At 42.5% G+C, this 27,238-nt stretch overlaps 1 protein-coding gene across 3 annotated transcripts in view; it reads left to right on the forward strand.

Annotated features, from left to right (window-relative positions):
* The window catches only part of SEPTIN8 (septin 8), a 437,194-nt gene that overhangs the window by 348,221 nt on the left and 61,735 nt on the right, over positions 1-27,238 (forward strand). For all 3 annotated transcript variants that reach the window (XM_069652496.1, XM_069652497.1, XM_069652499.1), the window contains exons 8-9: positions 3,856-3,988; positions 19,803-19,993. In XM_069652496.1, coding sequence (XP_069508597.1) covers positions 3,856-3,988; positions 19,803-19,993 — 324 coding nt within the window. The remainder of the gene's footprint in view (positions 1-3,855; positions 3,989-19,802; positions 19,994-27,238) is intronic.

Raw genomic sequence — 27,238 nt, forward strand, 5'->3', positions numbered from 1 at the left:
TGGTTAAGTAGAAACCAGGTCATATGAATCTCTATACAATCTCGATCATTAAAGCACAAAATTATACAAAAATATTGCAGGATTATTAGATCCAACAGATTCACTAAGCATATGCAATATCATAAAAACACATGCATTTCATGGTCTGTGTTGAGGCCCACAGAGGGACACCGCAAATTACATATGCATTTAGATTCCATGTGTCATAGTTTTAGTTTGAGGTCTCCCCCTCTTTTACCTTGTTTGGCCCTCATCAATACAATGTACCGTAGTTCCTTTTTGTCTTGCATTCGATGAAACGCTTGCCAATGTATGACCAATGGCAATTTGGGATCTTGACTATTCAGACTAGCCAAATGTTCCCTGATTTGATTCTGACCTAGCGTATGGTGCTGCCTATATATAGTTTGCCACATACATAAATAATCGCAAAAACAACGATCTGCAATTAATACAATCTCTGATAACAATTGTAGAACTATCTGAAAGTTTTTATATCTTGCATCATCATGCGCAAATCGGCACATGCTGTATGTACCCCATTTGTGGAAGCCTGACCGAGTCCTCAGCCAGTCACTGCCACTTGTGGTATCAAGAAAGGATAGGCACAGTAGGTTCTTGATCGTTGGTGCTCGTATATAAACAAAACTTGGTTTGTGGGTGATATGTTCTTTCAGATCTAGGCATAGTATGTGCCAGTGCCTATGCACCAATTGGTTAAGATCATGTGCATCCTTAGAATATTGTGTAATGATATCAATTGTTTTGTTAGATGTTTTGTCTTTCGCTGCTTTCATCTTGAGCATGGTGTTCCTAAGTTCCTAAGAACAACCTACGTTGTATTTGCGATTATTTGTGTATGTGGCAAACTATATATAGGCAGCACCATACGCCAGGTCAGAATCGGGGGAACATTTGGCTAGTCTGATTAGTCTCTATCCTAAATTGCCATTGGCCATATATTGGCAAATGTTTCATCAAATGCAAGACAAAAAGGACCTACGGTACATTGGATTGAAGAGGGGTAAACAAGGTAAAAGAGGGAGAGGCCTCAAACTATGACCCATGTAATCTAGTGCATTTGTAATTTGCGGTGTACCTTTGTGGGCCTCAACACAGACCATGAAATGCATGCGTTTTAATGATATTGCTGCATATGCTTAGTGAATCTGTTAGATCTAATAATCCTGCAATATTTTCTTTTGTGTAACCTCTTGGTATAATGATGGAGATTGCAATGGTATGATATAATGGGTTATTTACAACGTGCTTAATACCCAGAGGTTTCTAAGCATGGCCCCGGGGATCGAGCCTGTGTTGCTCTGTGTCGCCTTGCTTCCAAGGCGAGCACGTTGCCGCTGTGCTATCCACCCGAGCCTGGACATTCATATAACCTGGTTTCTACGTAAGCATTCAGATTTTGTCGTATTCGTCCCGTTGCATCATTACCTTAGATTGTTTGCAGTGATAAATTGCCAGGAGACTTGCATGATGCTTTTGCAACACACTATCCCAAGCATAAGTTGTATACTTACTTTTTACCAACCCATCTACTATGTAATGGTGCATGCCATACCCTAATTAAATGCTATATGAATTGGGTACTAATATTCAATGATTTCAGCTTAATGGCACCAGACTCGAGCGCAAGTACAGCAGTTATGATATAATTATACTTATTCTAACTTAGTGTACTACAGGCACTTGCTTAGCCACACTCTTAGTGCAAGGACCGTAGTACAGGCAATCAGGACCCCACGTCCATTGCCATGGTTTTGATGCTCTCAACATCAGAAGCGAGTAATATCAATAGACAAGTGCATCCCGCCCACGTGTGAGCAGTACTGACGAGGCACCAGGCATCCGCCAATATATAGAATCATTACCTATTGAGGTAAATGTTAATTAGACGCGTGTGAAATGCTGTTTTCCTATGGTGCCAAGTGAGGATTGGTCTTTCTCACTGGCATCGACTTATGTTTGAATTCAGTGATCTAGGATTATTTTTTGGACTCCTCCATTACTTATTTTTAGCAACTATTATTAAAAGAAGCCAATATATTTTAGGTAAATATAGCAAAACCTGCAACAGAGGACCAGCTATCTCCTTTCTCATCTACACATAGATGGTTTACGGAACTGCGTACATGATCAATGGTGAGTGTGAAGATGTTTAGCAATGATACACTCAGACTTATTTCTTAATTTACATCTCTGCTATTTATATCAAGTGCAAGAACCGGATATACAATTATACATGGATGTAATTTACATCAAGAACTCATGTAATCTCTTTGTTGCTCAGATATCTGAAGCGTACAAAGCTTTGGTAAGCCAGCATGTTTCAAATTTGACGGTTTATTATGCAAACTTGTAATAGCACATATCTCTCATGGTGGAAATTAGGGAATATGGAACAAATCAATTTAGGACTACCTGTGTCCACCAACACTATTGATCATAGGATTAATGCACCAAACAATGTATTGACAAGACAGCTTTTATGATCAATGTCTACTAAATCACCCAACTCAATACTTCACCTCATTCACACTTTGGGATAGCGCTTATTTAGACTAAATGTCTAGTAAGAATTGAATTCAAGGGATGGTGCCTTTCTGCATGGCTAATCATGGTTTTATAGGGGTAACGTCACACTGATATAGAATGCATGAAATAACCAAGAATGAAGGACTGTATTTGCATTTGATTGCTCAAACCATTAGATCTAGCAAAAAATATTGACTAAAGCTGTGAGACTAAAGATAAGTTAACAGTCCGATTTGCTGTTCCCTGTTTTATGCTCCTTGCTCCCTTCACCAACCCGGCTGTCCAAAATCCCAACTGGTATGTAATGTATGTCATTTTAGACATTCTTTTGGCTTATATTCTTGTGACTTTCTTGAATTGCTAATATTTCTTTTCCATTAACTTTATTTTGTGGTAGGTTATATGGTACATATTGGTACACATTTTTATATTTTTCATTTTCATTTGATGCAATTATTTTTATTTTAGGTTTCTGTTAAATGACAGCCATGAGGACGACCTAGGGTTGAAACATGTGTAGGCTGCAATTGAAAGCCTAATACATGACCTTAATAAACCAATATGTAGATACAGACTAAGTTTTGATTTTGGAGATTTTCAACTCCAAAAATAAGACTAATACTCACTTTGCCCAGTGCAAACCATCAATCCTCACCAAACACACACACTGGTTAAGTGGTTGCCTCAGACTATGGGCAGCCGGCACTTCTCCAGTTTGAATACGGGCAGTGTAGAGTCAGCTCTTCATCCTTCCAAAGCCGATAAACTGAGTACTGTTATATTGGGTAATAATAACTATTGTTACAATGCTTGAGTGGGGGAAATCCAGCATGAAGTACTATATCAAAATATATCGTTTTTTTCCAAGTGTATTTCTGATGGACCGGAGTAGAAAAACTCAGAGGTGTGCCTTTGCTGAGTTTGGCCGCATGATCTCAATTAACATTTTGCACTTTAGCAAATCAGTTCTTGGATTCGGCTTCCTGAGATCGAAGTTGAAGTTTCAACCTTTTCCCAGTCTTTCATGAAAGGCATGCGTAGGCGCATGTTTCGTAGCATGAGCAATCCGATCTACTTTTGTGTGTCTGCACTCACATCTTTGTGACTGTAAAGTAGAATTTTGCATTAACATTGGTCCTGGCCCTGTTTCTCATTCCGAGACCAAAAATGGTGATTTGAACTAATTGCACTGAAAATCTTATGTCAAGATTGGGCGTGGTTTGTGAGGGTCGATTTCACTATAATTAGTATCAATTACAATTTGAATGCATATAGAACATGATTTCACTATTCTTGTATCTTCAGTCTTCAGGAAACCTATGAGACTAAAAGGAAAGAGTTTCTCGGTGATCTGCACAAGAAAGAGGAGGAGATGCGACAAATGTTTGTCAGCAAAGTCAAAGAGACTGAATCAGAGTTGAAGGAACGTGAACGGGAAGTAAGTATGATCATACTGCTAGGGGGCAGTTGTGCTTCTTTCACGTTTTATCAGGGTGATCCGAAATCTTTAAAATATGTAAGATGTGACAACCTAACAGATAAGCAGCGTGCCACCCACCTTTGCTCCCTAAAAACAGTCAAATGCTCCCAAAATAGGGAGTAATAATGTTGAGAACAAACAATTGGAAACCTATTTGCCTCCATTTTCCACCCACACTGCCCAGATGTGTTGATCAATGCTACTAGTAGATCAACGCCACTAGAAGAAGATCTGATATTATCATTGTAGAGGAACTTTAGGGTAAAAATGCACCTTTTAGTCTGCATGCATTACTAGGAGGAAAAAAGAAGTTGGTTTTAGAGTTAAAATAAATATTCACTCTCTGAAAATCCTAAAGTTGGGGATGGGAATTACCTTTTTTAACGCCCTAAAACAATTACATTGGGAGTTAAATCCTCCAACATAACGTGTCTACGAAGCTAGGCCAGTCCTTGGTTCCTCAGGTGTTTGGACTGCAACTCCCATCGGCCATAGCCAGCATAGTCAATGTTGAGAAATCATGACATCGAGAGAAACCAGTTGCAGACCCCGGCTCTATGTAAAGTAGCATTCAACCTGTAGGTGGGGAACACGGAGCACATTTCACCAGAAACAAAAGGGTTAGGATGGAATATGATGGGGCTTTGGACTTCTTGGGTTGGGAGGTCTATGTGCCTTCACTGGCACTGTATGTGCAGACTCTGTTGGCTGATGACTCCTAAACTAGCTCCTAAACTAGCTGCCCCGATCCCCCCCACTTTCACTCCTGTATACGGGCGACTGCTAGACCTATTCTTAGGTAGCGGTTTAAAGGTTTGTTTGAACAGCATTGTTCCTCTTACTTAGGCTGACTTTTATTTGATCTTGTCCAAGCTACTACTTACCATCGTTTCTTTGATCTCTCATCTTAATCGCAGTATCTCCTTTGAACATAGTAAAAGTAAACTTTTTACTATATATCGCATGATGGTTTCAGTCCTGCTTCCTCTTTCTCTCATGTAAAATCTTGTTCTGAATAGTTTAATGCTTGCCCATGCGTTTTTCTGGTTGTTTACTGCAAGCATTCTGTTCATGTCTGCCCTGTGAAGTTAAAGATAATGTCCTGGCCCAGTATCACTACTTCCTCACACTTCTAATAAAGGAATCTCACTAAAATAAAGAATCTTACCTGAAAAGTGCCAGCTCTGATTCTTTGGAAAGTTGTACCTTGGCCCTATTGCAATATAAATGCACACTTTTTAATGCCAACAGAAAGCTTCTATATTTTTCGAATCGTCAATCTATGGACCTCTTTAAACTCGGATTCTTTTCTTTCCTGTGCTTGCCTGAATCTTCTCATTCTAGTCATACATTTTTGCTTATTAAAATCACTCATATTCACTCAGATATTGTTGACCATGCAAGCCCTAGAAGACTTTCATCCATTGGATACCACTCCTCTGTGGGAAGTCAGGTTTCTGCTTTATTGTGCCTGTGCTCACTTCTTTATCTCCCTCTTGTTCGTCCATTGATATCATGTCCATCTTTTATCACCTCGACCTGATATCATTACCCATCTGGTGGCCAAATGCATTACTCTTGCCAATGCTTTTTCCGCTTATGCATTTTTTAGACACTTATCCTGAAGAAATATACTTGTGATCAAGTTATTTTAACAAACCGTCCGTCTTGTAGCTGGCCAACAATGTCTTACCAAGATCTTTGAAAAGAGATGTTAGTGGAACTTATAAAGCGCACATTAGTCCAAAGGCATCTTGGCACTGGAAATGCACAGAAGGCTAGCTACAAATTGGCTTAAAAAAGAAAAGATGTCAGCAGCTGTCTAAATTCCAAGTGATTGTAGGAGTGCCTCAATGCAGGAGGCAGCCCATTCCACAGCTTGGCAGCTGAGATCGAAAAAGCATGACCTCATACTCTTACGAGGTGAAACCTTGGGACTACAACTAGGCAAGAATCTCCAGAGCGGAGGGCCTGATTGGGAATGTAGGAGGCAAACCTATCGCACAGATAGCGTGCCCCTTGTTGATAGGGCTGGTGAACCAGGCATAGGGCCTTAAACTCCACTTGTCTCTGCACCGGGAGCCAGTGTACAGATTGCAGCACCAGAGAGCTATTAATCCCAGAGGGTGAGCTAGTCGCCACCTGAGTAGCTAAATTCAGTAAAACCTTTAAGCGATGAAGAAGCCCAGCTGGCTGGGCCAAAAACAGGGAGTTGCAAAGGTCCAATCTGCTAAGGACTAGTGAGGCCACAACCAGAGGTCTTAAATGACTAGGCAAAAAATGTAGTCTTGCGTAATATCCTGAAATGGAAGATTGCAGATTGCGCCAACCTGGGCAGCCAAGGACAGAATAGAAGATAGAATTACCCCTACATTTCTTACCACCTTCACTAGAATAGGAAATTCACCAAGTGTAGAGGGCCAGAAAGGAGTCCAAAGAATGGAAATAGTTGGCGGGGGGGGGGGGCATCCAACACCAAAATCTCTGCCTTGTCCCAGTTTACCCATTATTACGAAGACAGATGAAGGGCACCTCCCCTGAAGGTTATGCTATGTTTGTCGGCACTATTCGATAACCTGGGCCACTTTAATTGATCTCCTCTCTCAGGTCACATGTATTTTGGAGAAGGGCTTAAGGTGGTTTTGTTTATATCTACCTCATAGGATTAGAGTCACTTTGGGTAATCTTTTCTTTAATTCGTGCACTGTGCCCTGCAGTGATTATCTGTGCTTCCTCTTTCTGTGCTTCTTTATAATTTATATATCAGACCATTGTTCACTTTGCGTAGAAATCTGAGCCTTCATGAATATTTCTATGCCTATTAAACCATAATCTCTATGAAAATCTGTTCCATAGAATCTTAACCCTTTGTTGTGCTGCGTTGCAAGTATCCAAGGATGAATGCTGAATAAACATCTTCAGCTAAAGCCTTCTGGGTAAAAAGAACACCCTTACTAGCCCATTCAAATGCCCCTGCCCTCCAAGTAATTTGCATCCCTGACTCGAGCTTCGCCAAATCAGTGCAAATGGTAAGGGTCTATTGTGAGGCAGACTTAAGCCTCAATAAACCAAGGCCCGAGGTCTCTAAACTATGGCTCTGGCCCTTTTTGACCTAAGCCAACATGGCCACTGTAACTGGGGTCTTAATTACTTCCAAGCTGGATTATACCATTGCTTTGTTTCTTTGCATTCCAGACTTGCATTCGTTATCCAAAGCTTGTGCTTTCCTGCGCAGAATTCCTATTAGACAGATTTCCCCCGAAGAGCCTTTGTCTAATTTATAGTTGCCTGCATGGACTGGCGCCAAGCTCCAAGATACTCCTCTCCCCAAGCGAGCACTTCACTACTTCTCTGCTTCCCTACTTGACTTTAAACAAAAAAAAAAGTTTAAAATCATTGGGTAAAGGTGTTTCTCGGTTATGGGACCTCATTTAATGTATGCTCGCCCTTATAATGTCCAGCTGCTCCCCATCCTTCTGGCTTTTCAGAAATCCCTACAGAATTTCCTCTTTTGCTGATTTCACTTTCTCTCTAGTTATCCATCCTGTACCTAGATACGGTTGTTATTGTTGGTGCTTTTTGACCTATGGGCATTTTGTTTACTTCACTTTCTACTTCACTTTCTATTATGACTCTATCGTCTCATTTGGATCTAGTCCAGTCAATCCTCTATTGATCTGAGAATTGTTTTGAGGTTATTGTTGAGATTGTCCCCTTGCATGATGGGTGAATGAAAGACTGAACGTGTGGTTCCTAATGTTTAATTCATGAATTAAGAGTTGCTCAAGAGATTGTCATGAAAGCATAGAAGGTACTATCACAAGAGACTTGGCTCCTAATGCAAGATGACAACAGGCTACTTTCAAGACCAGTTCTTCTGCAGTTGCATTCTAGCTACTCTAGCAAATCATATGGTGTTGCTATTTAGTTAATAAGTGTACAACTTGTATGCCTCCGGGCTAGTGTGCGCTATACACGTGAAATAAAGTGCCCAGTTCTTTAAAACTGGATAATTTCACAACTAGGAGAGAACGTTAATGAGTTTAAAGACTACTGAAAGACAAAAAAAGACTCTCTCTGACAACAATAACCCCCACTTTCCCTTGTATTTTACCTACCTAAGTTGTAGCACTTTTTGCCCATGGACTTGGTGTCCTACTCAAATGGAGGTAGAAAGGTGCTCTCAAATTACTTCACACTAGTGGTGACTTCAAAATGTAGTATAAGGATATTCCTGATGCACTCACTGGACCCTCTGTGAGGTATTTTGCAACAAATTGAAATCGATAATTAATGATAATTATAAGAACCGTACTTCTTCCCCCACCCCATCACCCCTCACACTTCTAGAAACTGCCTCGGGCGTCACCTGAGCCAGTGGATGTTGGGACTGGGGCTGATGTAAGTTGGATCCCCTGGCTGCCTTGCACTGGTCCTCAGCATTTCCCACAATAGTCACATGGCCCCACTGCTGCTCAATCCGACAGTGTTCCAGGCTAAGTGAAACGAGAAAGAGCTTTGCACTCATATTAGCGCGAGGCAAATTCTTAATGGGCTTTCCCTTTAAGAAAAATGGGTTCCAAAGGTTTGAGTATAAACTTCACCATGCTAACATTGAAGCACAGCAAGAAAACCACAATGAACCCTGTGGTCTTGCACGTAGTGTTTTCTGTCTGACATTCTGAATGGGGAAGCACAGCTGCTCGGAGCGGCATTACACTCCCCCATTACTTTGCAACAGAAGCCAACACCAAGAAAACAAAGGGTTCTGCTTTGGACGAGGGAGAAGGCTGTGATGAAGCGGCTTGGGGTGAAGGCCAGCCTGCAGATGTCCCACATCACGAGATGGATTTACCAAATGGAGAGGAGGTGGTGGAAGAGGCTCTTCCTACTGTAGTGGAGGGGGGAGGCCAAGTGGCACTTGAAGAAGCATTGACCTCAAATTCCACAACTTCTGACCCCAAACCCTCACCAACATCCTGGCTAGTTGTGGGACTATTTTGCCCTGTCACCAGGTTAGACTGCCATGGGGGGCATGTCTAAGGTATTCTGCACAGTGGATGGCTGTGCGAAGTGGGTCAGGCAAGGGCTGAAGGCAAGCTTGGGCGTGCCCTAGAGCACCAACGGCAAAGAAGGGTGTGCCAGACCAATGTGTCCTCTGATGCCAGTGACCATGCAATCACTAACGCCTCCTCCAGCTTTGGTAAGGAGTTCTTGGGTCCTAGTATCATCCAGTGCTGGATGAGCATCTCTGCAGCATTGGGCATGCTTATTTTGGCCAAAACCCCCACGCATCCAGCCTGACCAATCTGCATCTGTGGCACCGGCAACTGTCATCAGTGGCAGGCCATTATTGCTGATGCTGTCCCCACAAGTGGTTGGGTTGGGCGTACGAATGACGGCATGCATCTTTGGGTAGGGCCCCCTGGGGTACATCATGCATTGGCAGGTGGAACCTTCCGCCTTTATTGCATGCTGTCAATTGTCACTGTTCATCTGGGCTGCATTGTGGTGGTGGGCAATTTGAAATGACATATGGAGCACCCCCACCCTTCTCTCCTGTAGGGTGTTGCACAGGGGGAAGGAAATTAGGCAATCATGTGGGAGGGGTCAGGACGTGGATTGACTTCCCTCAATCACAAAAGAGGCCGTACAAAGTGGGCTAGCTGGAGGCCGTTTGTGAATGCTCTGTGGAGGATATTAAGAAATGTGTTGGGCATGTACTGGGTAGGAAATGGTCCTCTTGACTGGTGTGGTGTATATGGGTAGTTTCATAGTTTGCTGCAATATAGTGCGTTTGAATTTTATTAATTTTTAAAACGATTTTGCTAAAGCGCGGCACATAGAGATCCAGCATATGGTGCATAATTCAAGTATTCTAAGACGTAAGATATGGTGAAAAGGATCTGACTAAGGGTCTGAATTAAGCAAGAGAAGTTAGTTGATTCTGGAAACAATGTAAAGATGGAGACGAACTGACATAAAGGATGAGAGAGTTCCAGAGGTTGGGAGCCAGCAGGGAAAAGGAGCGGAACCGGGACTATGCACAGGGAGGGCAGGGGGGTTAGGGCATGAGGATTGGAACTGATTGGAAGAATGGAGAGGCCTAAGAGGTACATACAATTAAAGTAGAGCAGAAAGACTAGGAGGAGCCAGACCATGAGTGCTTTTGTAGAGAATGGTAAGAAAGTGAAACGCTATGCGATTGCCAAGGATAGAGAAGAGATGATGAAAGCAAAGACAGAGGAGAAAGCAGACAGTGCGAATAGCAGAGGTGAAAGTATAACGCAAAGGGGTAAGGCGATGGGCATGAAGACCAATAAGAAAAGAAAAACAGTAGTCTATTTAAGAAAATAGAGTAGATATGACATTTGCTGCATGAATGGTAATGAAAGGCTGAGCCTTATGGATGTTGAAGAGCTGAAAATGGCAACACTTGACAATTGAAGCAATGAGGAGTGAAGGAAAGGATAGAGTCAAAAATAACCCTCAAGTTAGCATCGCCAAAGGAGAAGGGAGGGGCATGGGCTAATAGGAGGGGCTAGGAAAGGGGTGACAGCCGAAGAGGGGGGGAAAAGGATTTCAGTTTTATTAGCATTAAGAATGAGGAAATTGTTTATTCAAGATTGGGGGGCGAGAAGACAGGCTGAGATGGTTGAGTGAAGGGAATCTGGAAAAGGAAACACATATTTGGGAATCATCCACATAGAAGTGGGATGATGACCCAAAGAAGGAGATGAGCGAGGATAAAGGAGTGGTATAAAGGGAAAAGTAATGAGGGCCCAGCACAAAGTCTTGAGGGACAACATGAAGAAGGGGATGGATGTGAGAATTTCTACTAGACCAGGAAACCGAAAAGGAGTGGTCATTAAGATGAGCTGAAAACCAGTGTAAAACAGAACCAGAAAACCCAAAAAGAGTAGAGTGAACAGTATGATGGTCCAGTATCGAAAGCAGCAAATGGGTCTGGGAAAATAAGGCTAGAGGAGAGCTTGGAATGGCGGGCAGAAAGAAGAGAGTTGGAAACAGTAATGACATTTCCATAGAGTGCTGAGCACAAAATCCAGATTGAGAAGGAGAATGTAACTATTTGGAATCCAAGTGGGAGGAAACTTTGGTATAAACCACCCATTTAATTAGCTTAGAGAGGCATAGAAAGAGAGAGAGATGCGACGAAAGTTGGAAGGTCAAGGGAAGATTTCTTTAGAATGGGTGATAATGGTAGCGTTTTTGAAAGGGGAAGGAAAAGTAGCAAAGGAAAGGAATGAGTTCATAAGAGCGGTCAAGTAGCGTAAAAGCAAAGGGTAGATTTCTGGGATAAGGATAGTGTCCGGAGGGGAAGCGGTTGAGTGAGCACAAGCAGGGAATTGTGCAGTGTATGTGTTGTAGAGAAGAGAAAAGCAGGAGAAGGATTAAGCAGTTTGAACTGAAGGAGAGGTCATGTTTGGGGAAGAGGGAGGTGTTAGTTTGGAGACTGTCAGAGAAAAGCTTGACCAAGTCAGATGGGGGGATTAGGGGAAAGAGGGAGGTTAGGGGGGGAGAGAAGATTTGATAAAGAAGGTGAAAAAGTAAACCAGGATGAGAGTATGAGAGAATGAGATCAGAACAGTAGGTAATTTTTGCTAGTAGGAGCGAGGAGTTTTAGGATGAGTTCAAAGAAGAAAGATGAGATTTGCCAAAGAGGAGTCTTTTTTCCATGTATGCTCCACTCATCACAGAGAAGAACAAAGCAAGAGAAGTTGATTGGAGAGCTAGTGTAGGGGGGGGCACGGCGCAAGGGGCTAAACTGCTTAGAAGGATGAAATGCATCAAGGTTATTTAAAGGTTAGATAAAACAGCATCATCAGGAGAAAGAAAAGAAAAATGTGTAGGTGAAGGAAGGGAAGCAGAGTGTAGGAATAAAGGTGGAGAGTTTAAAAGCATACACATTGCAATGTGAGGAAAAGGTTAGAGGATTTAGAGCAGGGGGAATGAGGAGGAAAAGCGAGAGGAGCAAATGCGAGAGGAGCAAATGGTCAGAAGCTTGAAAGGGGAGCGAGATGATGGCAGCGGGAAGAGAGATAGAAGAGAAAATTAGGTCCAAAGAGGAACCAGAAATGTATGATGGGAAAGGAAGCTGACCAAGACTTTAGGAGTCCTAGTAATTGGAGGAATGGTGACAATGGTTGAAGATGAGGTGAAGATGGAAATGCCCTAGAAGAAAAAGCAGAAGGAAGAAGAGCTGACAGAAGAGTCGGGATCATAATAGGGGGCAAGAGGCCCAGGAGGACGATAGAAGTGTGAGGATTAGAGAAAGAAATAAAGTGGTATTCAAATGAGGCGGAATTGTGGAAGGGACAGAGAACGGGGCGGGTATGTATGTGGCGTGATATAGGAAACCAGTCGCACCACTGCGGCCAGAAGCCCGAGGAGGGTGAGAACATTTGGTAGAAGAGGAAAGAGTCAAGAGTAGTGGAATCTGATGGAAGAATCCATGTTTCATTAAAAGTGAAAGTTACGTTGGAACAAAGTATCATTGAGTGAGACTTGTTGCATACTGGTCATGCATTAATGAGATCAATATGTAAATGAGGGGGAAAGTGTTGAGACCACTGGGCAGACCAGATACGTATCATACAATTAATGCACATACAAAAATGTCTAATGCGAAAATGCCTAACCTTTTGCTCTGCAAGTATATGTGGGGTGGGGGTGGATTAAGGTAATACGGAAAGTGGAGTATGGGGGAATTTTCAGGGGGGTGGGGAGGTCTTCCCGCATATACTTGTGGTGAAAGGAAAAAAAAAGAATTTGACATTTTCGTATTCAAATTTTGTTTTTCACAGTGATTACGCAGATCCGACCAGAGAGAGGGAATTGGAGAGGGCATGATAAAACTGTGATAAAGACAAAAGTATAGCATGAAGCAGGGAAATAAAATTTAATAGGTTAGTTTGAATTGCCACAGCATGGATCCGAGAACCCTGTTGAGACGGCAGTGGCAATAGGCTGAACTGCGGGAAGAGTGTGACATGGCATGCAGCATGTTAAGATGACATTGGCCGCAAACAGGCCCAAACACAGAGGAAGGTGCACTTGGCGCCCTGAAGGGATGCCCAGGGCTAAGGCCGCCCACGTGCCTGCTGTAGCAGGTCAGGGGGGTCGGTGCCAGGTTGAGTTGGCAGCGGCTGTGAGCAGCCGGCAAAGAGAAGTAGGTCCTGTCCGCTGGAGGCAGCAATCGGGTGGTTGTTGTGACTGTTTGTTTTAAATGTCAAGTTATTCAACATACAGGACTTCAAGACTTAACCTGCAATTCGAGACAATAGTGGCAACCACACTAAAACCTCTTGGCCTCCAAACTGATAGGAGGCAGCTTAGTGATTCACCAGAAACTCACACAAATGCTATTGGCACCGGTGGACTGCTTTCTCTACTGGAACTGAAGTTGCTCATCAGTTCCCAGGGGTAAAGTGTCCAGTACATGGGCATCAGGTATCAGTGCTGCTGATGGACTCTTGGTCTGTTCCTGTTGGTTTCTCATGTTTGTTCAAGATGCCAAATTGTGGTGTCCCACAGGTTCATCTCCATCTAGACTGCACCCACAACGCTCACATAGCTTTTAAGAGATGTCAGTGTTGTACTGCCCCTTTGATGCTGCCATCATCCATAAGTTGCAAGGCCTGAAGTTGTTGGTAAAATTTGGACTGGTCAGTGTTCTAACTGCTGCCTCATTCTTTTGCCAATTGATGTTACAAGTGCTGCAGAAAAGCATATTTTCACATTGTCCTTGTGATGTATGCCGCAACTGTGAGACATCCTCCCTTGAGACCTGCAGAAGAAAAGCAGCCACGTTTTCTCTAAATGGTGGGTCCACAAAGGAAGCCAGCAGGTTCTTGGTTACCTTTTAAATCAGACTATCCATGGATCACCAAGATGTTTGAAAGCGGGTCCTCCCCCAATCATGCCACATCTGCATCACCTGCCATGGCATAGGGCCTAGACAATATTGGTAAGGATTGAGCTCTGGTAAGTACATCAAAGGGAGAGAACCCATCACTCGGGGATTCGTTGTGATGGCTAACCTGCTTGATGGCCGCCTCCTAAAGGTTGTAGCACAATGCAGACATTAGACTACAGCTTTCACTGACTGTTAAAGTCCATCTAGAGCTCTGCTATGAGTATTGTAGTAATCTGTGATGGCATTGTACTGCTGACATAGCCGGTCCAGCATGTGCAAAGAGTTCTAATGAGTGGCAACTGAGGTCTTGGGGTTGTGCAGCGTCACCTTGTGGTACACTTGCAGTTTGTGCAGTAGATATTTAGCATGTTAAGCCTGGCTAATGGGTCCCGGTAATGGTTTCTTTCACAGACTCGTGCTTGCTGACAAAGCGTGTGACCAAGAGGTAAAAGACATGCGCAAAGCAACTGACGTGCATTGTCTCGCCAATTTGTAAGGGAGCAAGGACAGTTGATCCATTTTCTGCTGCCTTTGGGCACTGTACTTCCACCTATTTCCAGATGTGAACTCTCCTGTGGCCTCTTCCCTGGAAACATAGCATGCATAACGTTGCCTGGTGCTGAACTGGTGCTGAACTGCATGCAGCTGCGGCCTTCTACAATGTCTCTGGGAACCCCCCCTTCGTTGTTGGATCACAGAAAAGGCTACCCAGTGTGATGAGACGGCCATGTGGTCAATGCATTGACCACTGTGCCACATGTCTTTGGTAAACTAGAATTTTTGTCCGACAGACTGCTATAGTTCCCGTCCCACGCTAACTATAACTTTGCCGTAAAATTTCAGTACTGCTTAGTGATAGGAAAAACATTGCCTTGCAACTTGTCAGCAATGATCGATTTTCCCATAAGAAACCAGGATCCCGCGTTTTACACAAATGAGTATGGAAGCAATCTATTGCCAACATCATAGCCAGGTTAGCATTGAGCAGGTGGTTTGTCATGTCACTTGTGATATTTTTGGCCACACAAAAACACTTTGTAACACTTCCATGCGCCACTGGGGTAATGGTGGTAGAGCTTGGTATCTCTCTGATAAAGCTGAACTATTTTCAGGGGTAAATGTGTGGACAGGTGTTGTACTGATTTTCTGTCCGGGGGTTCGGGGCGAATAGCTCAGTGGCAACACGCACGTCTTGGAAGCCAGACGAGGCAGAGCAACACAGGTTCGATCCCCGGTTCCGCTCTTAGAAACCTCTGTGTCTAAACAACCCATTACAATTCTGATAAGTCTACCATTTTTTGAGCATCGCTGAGCCCAACAAGCTTCTGGGAAGGACCTCTGATCTTTTGTCTGAGGATACACTGCACCATTCTTGAAAAAACGAAATAATTAGATGCCAAAGTGGCTTATAGCGATATCCCAATACATATTGGCTCCGTAGCCAAATGAATAGACAATCAATAAGTTAATCTCCGTACCTTAAACTGATGGGGTGTTTTCTTCTATCCGCAGTCCTAGACATTGTCTTCAGTGGGCAGATCACTTAAGCAGGCCTTGCCTCCATTCTTACTGTGATTGACTGGGATGCCAGAGAAACCTGCGTCTGTGTTGGCCGAATATCTGGATATGTCAGAGAATATTTATAAATATTTATATATGATGATAGATTTTCAAGAATTTGGCAGCTATGAAATTTGGTATGTGTGGAATAATTTTAAAATCAATTCATATTTTATAGTCGCAAATAAATCCAATTGAATTATAAATAGATCATACTATTATTTCAGCACATTAAAATTGCAAATTAAATCCGATTATAGTAATTATGAAAGAAGGATCCTTTTTTATGGGATTAATGTACTGCTCTGATGTCGCTATTTCTAAAAACAATGCACCCTCCATTTTCTAGTTGGAGGAGGGTTGCATCTCAGAGCTTTTGACTGCTTCCCAGGTCTGTGCATGGTGCTACTGCATATGGAACCGCTAAGATGTGGTACCCAACTTGCTCCCTGCCTTGCCTCTGTACACTGTTTTCTAGCAGAGTGTTCAAGTTGCCAGGTATAGTTGTTGTTTATTCTCTTTGAAGTACTGCCTCACTTTTGACTTTGGTTCTAGTGGGCTAGCAGTGCCTGATGGCAGTGTTGTGGTGGTGCTGGTGTTCTGGATGCCACATAATGTGATGCGCTTTCTGATCAGATACTAGTTTGCCCCCCACCTGTACATGCACTGCATCTGTCATGCCATTTGCCTCTCCTACCTCCGTAGTGCTGCTTTCCCATAGAAGTTACCGTTTGGTATTTGATGGAGCATACACTTTCTCTTGATCGTCCATCTCCTCATTATTGCCTTATCCAGTGAACAGGAGTGGGAGGGAGAGTGGGGAGGGGAAAAGCTGGAGACCTGGACTTTTCAGTCTCCTCCTACTGTTAAAGTACTCTGTTGGTCTTCCCTCATATTCGTTAGATAATGTTGTGGTAACTACATAGCTCTTTACAGAGAACGTTATTGCATACACTATCACCCAAACGAAGTTAGTACTCATTTATCGACTTCAACAGAATGAAAGCCTGAGTTGGCCTTGCTAGGATTCAAATCTGTGGCCTGCAGATCACACACAGATCGGAGCAGCAAGCGATCAACACGCAGAGCTATCTTAGTGGCAAGATCTGCACACTTCGCCCTTCTGCACCTAAGATGCTCAGTGGAACTGAGAGTGCCAGTTTCATGGATGGTCATTGTCCTGGTGCAATACTATGCATTTATTTGGGTTGGCGCAGGTACGCAGGTACCCCAACCCCCGACCCCGAGTATCTTGTGATGTAAACTGAGTTGGGTGATGTCTTCAGTTGACCACATACCCTCTCGAGGGCATACAGCAGGTGCTGATCCCAGAATAAAAAGACCAAAAGCAGCACATCTCCGCCTGCTTTCCTTCATTTGGGTGCTGACATGTGCCAACCTCCACTTACCTGAATCTCTGCTGCTCCCTCACTGAAATATCAGGCGAGTGTGCTTATCCCACAGGCTGCCTTAAGGGATTCCCTGTTCCTCCCACTCCTCCACCCAGTTGTCACTGGATGGAATGTCTCATCCACTCTCTTCTAGAGACTAATACCGACTAAGGTGGGACCCGCCTACCTAATTTTTCCTGCTTGGCACCAGGTGAGCACTTTAGGTTTAGCCCCCTTGGCCCCCTTTGACCATCATTGCGTAGGTACCCCTAGCGGGACCCTCGCGAGCCCCATAGCCGCGTTGATGCCTGATTTCACTGCCCCTGCCTCCCGCGCCCTCCCCCTGGCCCTTATTGGCCATTCCCCTTGTGTGTGTTGGTGTGGGACTAACCCTCAGCACAGCAGCTCCCTGGGCCATTTTCCAACTTGGCACCAGGTGAGCACTTTAGTTTAGCCCCCGTCGCCCCCTTATTGACCATCGTTGCCATTTGGAAAGAAAAGTAAAATCTCCTTCCCATGCCTGTGTGCCACTTCCTTGTGTCCCCCCCCCCTCTCGCCTGCCATCCCGCCCTCCACCTCCCGCTAGCTAACTTTGTGGACATAACCCGCCCTCCCTGGGCAGCCCTCTGCACGGCAGCCTCTGTGGCTAGAGGCCCCAAGGCAAAGGGCGGCTCCTACACTGACGGCTCAAAGAATTGTCTGCAGGTATCCGCAGGGGAAGCCATGAAGCCAGCAGTCAACAGACCCCAACAAAACCTGTAAGTGTTGCATGGGTGGGGTGTAGAGCAATAACTCTACTCCAGAAAGCCCCGCCACTCTACCTTACCTTCCATAACACAGCCTGCCATAGACTTACGCCATGCATACTTGATTTGTGACCACCAGCCTAAATCTATTCATGACTGAACTGTAAATGTTGCATTGCACTACACACTAACTTACTTGCCAATGTTAACGAATGCCACACCTAGACAGAACTGTGTGGATTGGCCTGCGTCACACCTAGATAGGATTGCGAATGTTAGCATGTGCCACACTAGATGGAATTCTTAACCTTAGCCTGCGTCGCTCCAAGATAGAAATATGAATGTTAGCATACGCCACACTTAGATGGAACCCTCAACTTTAGCCTGTGTCGCACCTAGGTGGGAATGTGAATGTGAGCATGCACCACACTTAGATGGACTTAGGTGGACTTAGATGGAATGTTCAACATTAGCCAGCATCGCATCTAGAATAAGTTTGAAATGTCTGCATGTGCCACACCTGGATAGAGTTGTGTTTGTTAGCACCTCGCAATTAACCAATCCACTAACAATTTCAACCCTCTGCATATACCCCTCAAACTCTAACCAAACACAACCATAAACCTATAACACAACAATCCGCACAAACTTCACTACACTGCAACAACATAACAACCCACTCATAGACTCGCACAACAGTACACGACGACTACCGACCGGAAAACACCCCAAGCCGAGCCAACGGAATTCCGGGTTGAGGCCGCCAATGGCACATCACTGCTCCCTTGCATTTTTCCAGCCTATTCCCACTAACTCACCCCCTCTCCCTTTTTCAGAGCGCCAGGGGACCACTCCGGTTGTGATAGTGTGTGGTACAAATATCCTTTAATGTTAACATTAACAATGTACTGGTAATGGACCTTGTGATGTTTAACCACTCCACATCACAAAATACTGAATAAGCAAAAACAACCCTACATCTCACTTTCTGGTTTCCAATCACTCACGACCTCTTTGTACGCTTCTCCCTACAGCTAATCTAAATATCCTTAAACTTCTCTAAATACCCCAGGTCTTCCTCCTGCCTCACTGAAAGCTACCTGGGACTGATGTGTCCCCCTTTAACCCATGTGGGTGGATGAATTCGAGACAAACTTAACCAAAAGGTAACCTAAGGTTAGTCCTTGGAAAACCACACAACATTCTGTTTTTGTAGGAGGAAAGTTAATCCAGGCCTACTCGGAATGGCTTGCTAAGCACCACGTCTCTCGACTGCACAAGCTCCTTGACAATGTAATTAATCCATAACAATACAGTGCACTGAGCTGTGGATTTTGGAGTATCTCAGAAGAATCTTGAAGTGGGGGCTTGGGAGGGACACGGCAGCCTAGTGCCTCTAGTTCTGTGAACGTGCTTGTAATCTTTGTTATACGTGGTATGACCCACAGAGAGACTGAGCGATATGTTTTAAGTATTGCTTACGGTGGAACCTTGAGTTGTATGCAGGTCTGTATACATGGGATTTATCAAGTAAAAACCTAGCTAGTCAGCAATGGAACACTGTGCAAAGGGTGACACACCCAGGGGTTGCAAGTGGGGTGCAGAGGTGCTGGGATGGGTGGGGAGAGGAGGTAAGGGTGGAATTCCAGCGGTGTGGGGGGGGGTTTGAGGGGAGCAATCATTGGTTGGTAGGATGTTTCTTGGGGACATAGATACATCTGAGGTGTATCCTTTGAACTCGGCTAGGATCAAACCCTTTATGAACTCTACATGCTTACATGCATAATGGTTCTATTTTTTAAATGCATCGTTTGTCAGAGTTATGTTACACCATAATTGTGCGAGAGTGTGTGTTTTTGTACTGTTTGGGTCCTTGAGAACTTGCTGATGGCCCATTTTGTGGAGGTACTCTCTATTCTGAATTATGAGGTAGTTCTACATTTTCTTAGCACTTTTTGTGTTTTCATTATCCATGTCAAAATCAATAAAAAATAAATTCAAACAATTTTGAAATTCTATGAAAAACCTTTGCAACGCGATGAGAGTAGAGCTACGTCAACAAAATAACAATTTACAAATAACAAAATAAATTTGTGTCGACCTGCTGTGGTGGTAAGTGATTGTTCTTCTTGATTTAGCTTCAGGATAAGTTTGAGCAACTAAAAAGGATACACCAAGAAGAGAAGCGGAAGGTGGAAGAGAAGAGGAGGGAACAAGAGGAAGAGATGAATGCCTTTAACCGAAGGAAAGTTGCTATGGAAACCTTGCAGACTCAAACGCTGCAAGCCTCCTCACAAGCACCCCTGAAGAAGGACAAGGACAGGAAAAAGTAAGCTCTTTTATTCACCTTTTTAATTACACTGCACCTAAATTGTTGTGCACTGTTCTTCTTTACTTAGTACTGCAAGCTTCTGTTGTAATCCTCGAGACCTCTTAATTCAAACTAGACAATGAAACGTCTAATTGCCCTGTCCACATCTCACAAAGTTGAAGTGTGATACCTTTTGTTGGACTAACAAAAAATGTTACACTTTGAGAGTATGCCGGTTTCTGACTGCAAGCATAATCTTTTCTTTTAGCCCAATAAAAGGTGTCAAAAAGGATTTTATGTGATTGTAAAACTAGACAAACGCTATATGTCAAAACTTTCTTTGCAAGCTCCAACAATGCTATGTTTGCAGTTGGCCATCACTACTGTTTTGTGATGGCTTGCCTCCTCACACGCCAATGTCCCTTTAATCGTTTAGTTCCTGTAGTCTGGATTACCTCTGCATGAGGCAGGGGAGTTGCTAGGTCTGGAAAAGACCCGGGGCTAAGCTGATGTCGGAACTGTTGGGACTGGGGGCTAGCTAGGCTTTTGGCTGTAGCTCCTGAGATTCTATCCGGGGCTACAACCAAAAGATCAGGGGCTACAGCCCCCTTAGGCCCCCCCCCCTCTAGCAACGCCCCTGGCATGAGGCATTTATTTCAAATCAATTGTAACTTTTTTGGCAGCTGTTTTTTGTTTGTTTTTTGTTTTACTCCTTAACACTAAAATAAAGAAACTGTTGCTCCACTTATCAGGAGTTGTAAAAAGGTACTCTTCCTAGAAGCGTTAAATGACTCCATACCTGCCACTTGAAGGAAAACAATGTTTTTGTACCAACTAATTAGAAGTACCTATACCTTGCATGTCCTGCACTGATCTAGAACTTGCGCTCTTTCTTTCTGTGTGGATGTCAAATATTACAATTCTACAGCACCATATTTCTACTACAGATACATTACAAACATTTCTTGTCTGTCAACATGACCCCCGGGGTGGCACTTTAGACCTGTATTTCAGAGCACAATCATACATTGCCTGTATACTACATTGGCAACGTGTCAGTAAAATAAGAATTCATTATACACGTGTAAATGCATTTAAAGGAGAGGAAAGTGGGAAAAGAACCAGGTTTAAGTAAATGAATGAAAAGGCTACAGTTTGGGTCCCCATTCCAACAAACGTATTTATTCCTATGAATGCTCATTCTTTTCTGCCTATGTCCGAGGTTTGAGCAGAGATTGTACAGATACATATAAGAAAGAACAGAGATGATCTGGGGAATTACCGGCCCAACTCACTGCTCGTGGCACTGGGGATTGTTTATGGCAAGCTATAGCACTCCACCTATAGACATGGGTGGAGGAAAACCGAATTCTAGCTCACTGACATGCAGGTTGTAAAAAAGAACATGGGGGGGGGGTAGTGGACGAAGGTTTGTAAATTCCTTTACTGGCTTCGACAGTGTCGTGTTAATAGATTGTTAAGGGACACCACACAGCTGCGGTCAATACTCCGAAACCCACTAAAAGAAATGTAAAGGCTGTATACATACAAGTATTTGATGTTGAGATTATGGGAATGGTGGAGAGGTTGCATAATTAACGGTAGAAATGGGGTGCACCAAGGGAAGGGTGTGTGGCTTCTCCATTGTTTGGCTTCTATATAAACAAAATGGTAAAGCAAATTTTTGGTGGTACCAGCTGGTGCCCTGAAGTTGAATGACACATTTACTGGAATACTATTCTTTGAGGAAAACCGCTAACTGCCCCTGCAAGCAATTTAATCTGCTCCCTTCCCTTGGCAAGAAACAAGCACTGGAAATCTATGCAAAGAAAATGATGTTGGAGGTGTGTAATGCTAAAAAGAAATTACTGAAAAATGTATAAAATTATGTGACGCAGATGAGTTCAGTGGAACACTTTGATTACCTAGGTATCCGGCTAAATAGGAATGGGTATTGGAAAAATAAAATGAAGGGAATTATTGTTGAATAAAATGATGAGTGCCCCTTTGGCATTCACTAATAGCTTTGGGCTCAGAGTGTTAATCCTTCAATTGAAGCATACATCATGCCAGCCCAAAGTGCAGGTCTGTATGGTGTATAACTTGAGTGCATAGAATTTTGATTGGCTAATAATGACAGAAAACACATTACTAATTCAACCACTCCCTACCAAAAGGGTCACCAATATTCACATTAAAATTTTGGAGTGCCAGTGTATGCTGTGCAGATAAAACAGTACTCTTCTGGCTAAGATACTGGGCTAATGAAGAACTGAAGCCATATAGAGATGCGTTAACCAATTTAATTAGAGCAGAAGTCTCCAACCTGCGGTTCTCTAGATGTGTTGGTCTTCTACTATCAATTCCTCACCATTCACTTCAAGGGCAGAGTCTAATGGGATTTGTAGTTCAAAAGATCTGCAGAGACAAAGGTTGCAGACCGCTTCATTAGAACTTCAGGCAGTTCAGCTTGGGCGAAATATGTTAAACAGATGTTGACCAAGCTGAATTTTGTTTCATTACAATCCTGAAACTGTAAGAGGGAAATATTTTGTGTTTCTCAAACAAGCGTACTTCAAGCAATAGATCAAATTCTCTGCATGGGACAGTAGAACCCACCACCTAAGATCGCATTAAAAGAAAGTATTTTCTTGACCCTGACCCAGACGTTTATCTGACTTGGATTGAATTTTGGTATTCCAAACACTTAATTCTGAAATTTAGGTTAGGTATTTTACCTCTAACGAAGCATGCCAAACATTGATTTTGGTTTTGTGCCTATAGTATCGGGCACCTAGACCTCATTAGTTAAAACCCATTCTCCAGAACAATGGTATGAAAAGCGCAAAGAATGGGTTAAGTTTGTGTAAATCATGCAAGTCAATATATTGTCTTTGCAATTGCATGCTTTGTAGGTAGAGCTTGACAAAAAAATAATTGGTGTATACCGTGGGACTGTCAAATTAATAACTTTGCATTCTTTTTGTTCTGGACTTGGGACGCTTTTTATAATCTATTTTTCGATTTTATTTTTTATATCTACTTTTTTAGCATTTGAGTTTGGATTTTATATGGATTTTATGGATTTATATATCTATATTTTATTATGTTTTAAAGTGTATTCTTGTACTTTTTGATTTCTTTTCTAAATATAATGTATTCTATTTGTTGTATTGATTTTATGGCAGTTTACCAGAAGAAATTATGATTGTTAAAGCAAAGTTTAAAAAAATCTTCCTTTTTCGAACCAACCCACCACTAACCACGTCATTAAAAGCATTCTCATTTCCAAGGTATAGCCTTATGTATTGGTCACATAAACCATCCCCACCTTTTGCTATCCAGATGTCCCTGAGTCTAACTTGGGTCAATGCCTTTAACAGCTGTTGTACAAGGGCCAACATGACTGGATAACTCTCAGTTCCGCATTTGTTCTGAGTGACTAGTGCATGTTTGTGTCTTTTTTGGTTTCAGTCTAAGCAGTTGTCCTTACTGCCAAAAGCTAAGCTGAATTACAACTACACACTTCTTATTGACGTAAATGAATGTCAGTTACCCCCTTGTCTATAGATACTTTTTTCCCAAGAATATTGAGAGATTTGCAGTGCTGCAAGTCCACAGTAGAGCAGAATAAAGGCAGATTGGGCGAGCTTGTAGGATAACAAATTCATTTGTGTGCTCCTGGTACCATAGGACCTAAAAGCAACTGGGTATTTGGGATACATTTTCATGAGGTGAGTAGTGCCAGGTGAAAGATTGACTGGATCCATGTAGTGCATTGGTGGGAACCTTGGGATTACTTGGAGAGAGTATGGATACATTTACAGATCTTGCTTCCTTATGTTCTGTACATACCTCTTATGACGCTTCCTTATTTTAAGCTAAGCAAAAGTACTTTACAGAGTTCCTAGACTCCTCCTCTTCTCATCCCTGTCTGTTTGAGGTTTTTAATTGTATTCCATCTCCTCCCCCCTATTGTCACCTTCTCAAATTCTTTCTGCCTTCAACTTTGCTAACTGTTTTTCTACTAAGGTCACCCTTCTCGGTTCTCCGGTCTTCTTTTTCTTCCTTCACTCATCCCTCATCTTCCATTAATGTCTACTTTTCATTCCCTTCTCGATGCTGAACTCTCAGCTATTCTCTCCAAAGCCCAACCCACTGCTGTCCCCTTTGACCTAGTTCCCTCTGCACTAATTCCCAAAGTCTATACATCCCTTGTGTCATACCTCACTGTGCTCTGTAATTCTTCTGTTGACCGTAACATTTCCTTCAACCTTTAAACAAGCTTCCATAGTCTAAAAGAAATCTCTTGATTTGTCCTTGCTTTCTTAACTATCCCTCCTTCCATTCTTTTCGAAACTCTTGGAATGTGGTGTCTATAAATCCAGTCTCTGGTTAAATAAATCACTCTGTTCTTCTCCTTCTCTATCAGTTGGGTTTCGGTTCCTTTCATTCAACAGAGAATGCTCTCCTCTCGATCTGTAATGCTCTATTGTCAGCTAGCTACGAGAAATAACAATCACTTTATCCTTCTGCACTTTCTCTCCAAACCTGGTTTTCAGGGTTCAGCACTTGAGTGCTTTCGTTCTTGGTGGACCTATTGCATCTACTTAGCTGGACAGTCTTCTTCTGTTCCCCCCTCTTCACAATGATGTGCCAGAGGGCTCAGTTCTCGGCCCTTTTCTTTTTTTCTTTATACACTCTCTCTTGGACCCATTATTTCTTCTTTCCATCTTTCTCACCATTTCTATGCAGACAACTGAGCTATTTCTATGAAACCGTTCATTCTGCTCTCAGCTTGTGTCTTATCTATTCAATATTGGATGCCTGAGCATGTTTTACATTTCCATCCATCAAAGACTGAAGTTCTTCTCTTGGCTGCCACCACTATCCCTGCTCCATTACTTTTATCTCCTTCCCTTGTTCCCCTCTCCATATCTGGTCCTCTGCTCATAATCTGTGAGTCATTCTGGACTCCACTCCTTCTTTTTCTTTGCATTTCTCCTCTGTTGCTCATTCCTGCCGTTCTCTTCATAACTTCCAACAGACTTTTCCCATTCTTACCTTTCACAGCACTAAAATTAATGTTTCCTCTAATTTTCCCTCTGCTTTTTTTACTGCTCTTTACTTCTGTTTGGTCTTCCTGCTAATCTGTTGACTCCTTTCAGATCAATTTATAATTCATTCTTTTTTTCCGTCTCTACTCCTACCCCAACCCCTTATGACTCTTTATCTCCTACTCTTCAATCTCTTTAAGGTCTTTCTTTTGAATCCAGATTGTTTTTTACTGTGCTATCTTTAAAAGTGTCCACGGAATGGCTCCTCCGTCACTCCTCCCCGATTGTTTTCTATTCTCCTTCTCACTCCCTACACTCTGTCCCAATTTCTTCTCTGATCCCTCTTGCAGCAAACCTCATTTTTGCTTGTTTTAACTCTTAGCAAGTCAATTCCGGAATCAATTCCCTCACAGTATCTGATCTTCCCTTTTCTCTTTTTCATACTCTTCTCAAAGTGTAATTGCTTTCTACATAAAGATTTTCTTATTTGATTTCACAAATCTTTCGTACTGTTGTTTTTTTTTGTTACAGCGCTTTGACGTATAGGGCTATAGAAATACAACAAACAAAACAAATTGGAATCTGAATTGGAATAGGTTAAGTGATCCAACTAGTGTAGCTCCTTTGTAACTTCACCTTAGGGACATTGTCATAAATAGAACAATGATGATGCAACAACATAAGCATGACTTAAATATCGAGCACTGCCTAAAATATGAATTTATTTTAACATTTGAGACATTTAGATTTTCATTTGTTAGATTTAAAATGTCCAAATGTTTGTAACCTAAAGAGCAGATTGTCGATTTATTAGGTACAGAGTTGTTGTTACCCATGTATAGTCTAATCTAAGAGTTGTTGCATTACCCTTGTACATCCCTACTATTTTTGCAACTGCGCGAGTTACTTCCAGGGCTTCTGCATTAGCTCTGCAATGTTTCTCCTGGGCACTAGGGTTGGGGAAATGTAGAGGTGTGTAGAATTAATATTCCACTAGTGTAACTGGATAAAATTCATAATATTTCACTTTACAAAATCTTTCATTTTTACCTGTGGTAAAAATACAGGGGTGGGGGGATCCTGATGGATCAAACTGCAAGCATTCACTAATTACTTATTTTCAACTTACCTTAACTTTTGCTGGAGAATTTATCAGCAAACATTTCACTACAGTTGCTCTGAAAATATCCAACGACCCCCTTGCTGATCATTTTGCCTTTTTGAAGCTCACAAAATGTGTTTACTTTATTTACTACAACTGTACTAGTAACTTGTCTTTGATTTTGCACATTTTGTATAGTTGATGAAACTTAGTGCAAACTTCCGTAGAATTAGTCAAGGTGATATTGGCCAATTTCGGACATACCTAGTAAAATGCAATCTGCATTGAAGTTTTACATCTCGTAAAGTGGGACAGGTAGAATGCGGTCATAAGGTAAAGCACCCTGCCCTCACTTTTCCTAGCCTTGTTTATTTCACTAAGTAGTTATTGAGCACAAAATAATGCCAGGAAACCCAGTTTAATAATGCTGAGAAGCAGAAACTCAAATATACAAAATGGCATAATCAATGCACACAAAATGCATTAAAACAAATATACAACAATAAACAGATCCAGCAGTTATCAAGAACATATTGACCAGAAAGCACATCATATTTCAGCGTATGCTCAAAAGAACGGAGCAGGGAAGATAACCTTATGTGCAAAGTGAGGGGATTCCAGGAGAGACCACCTCAAAGTTTCAATTGCTTGACTTCCAATCCTGCCTACCAAAATATGAACTTTCTTTTTATACCTTGCTAAAATGCCTGGCCATAAGTTTCAACTTGGATGGTACCATTCAAGGAGGTTTAAATAAATAAATAAGGAGGGACTGCACATTTTAGCATCTTTCAAAACAAGACCAGGATACAAAGATGGATAGTATCTTCCATGTTCATTCAGCCAAGAGCCAGCCTAACTGGAGTGATGTGATCTCCCTCTGTTTGCCTCCTTTTATCTCTTGGTCCTCTATTACATCCTCTCCACTCTCTCTCTTCTCCCTTTGGAATCTTGTTGGCCATCACTTCCTCGTCATCGTCTTTAAGTGTATCCATGGGCTTGCCCCCCCCATCCCCTTCACTCTCTTCACTTATCTCACTATATTCTCCTTCCTGCACTCTTCACTCCCAGAATCTGTTTCTTCTTTCTGTCCCTAAACCCCCT

This window comes from Ambystoma mexicanum, chromosome 3p (genome assembly GCF_040938575.1).
Source record: "Ambystoma mexicanum isolate Mex_15411 chromosome 3p, UKY_AmexF1_1, whole genome shotgun sequence".
Lineage (NCBI taxonomy): Eukaryota > Metazoa > Chordata > Amphibia > Caudata > Ambystomatidae > Ambystoma > Ambystoma mexicanum.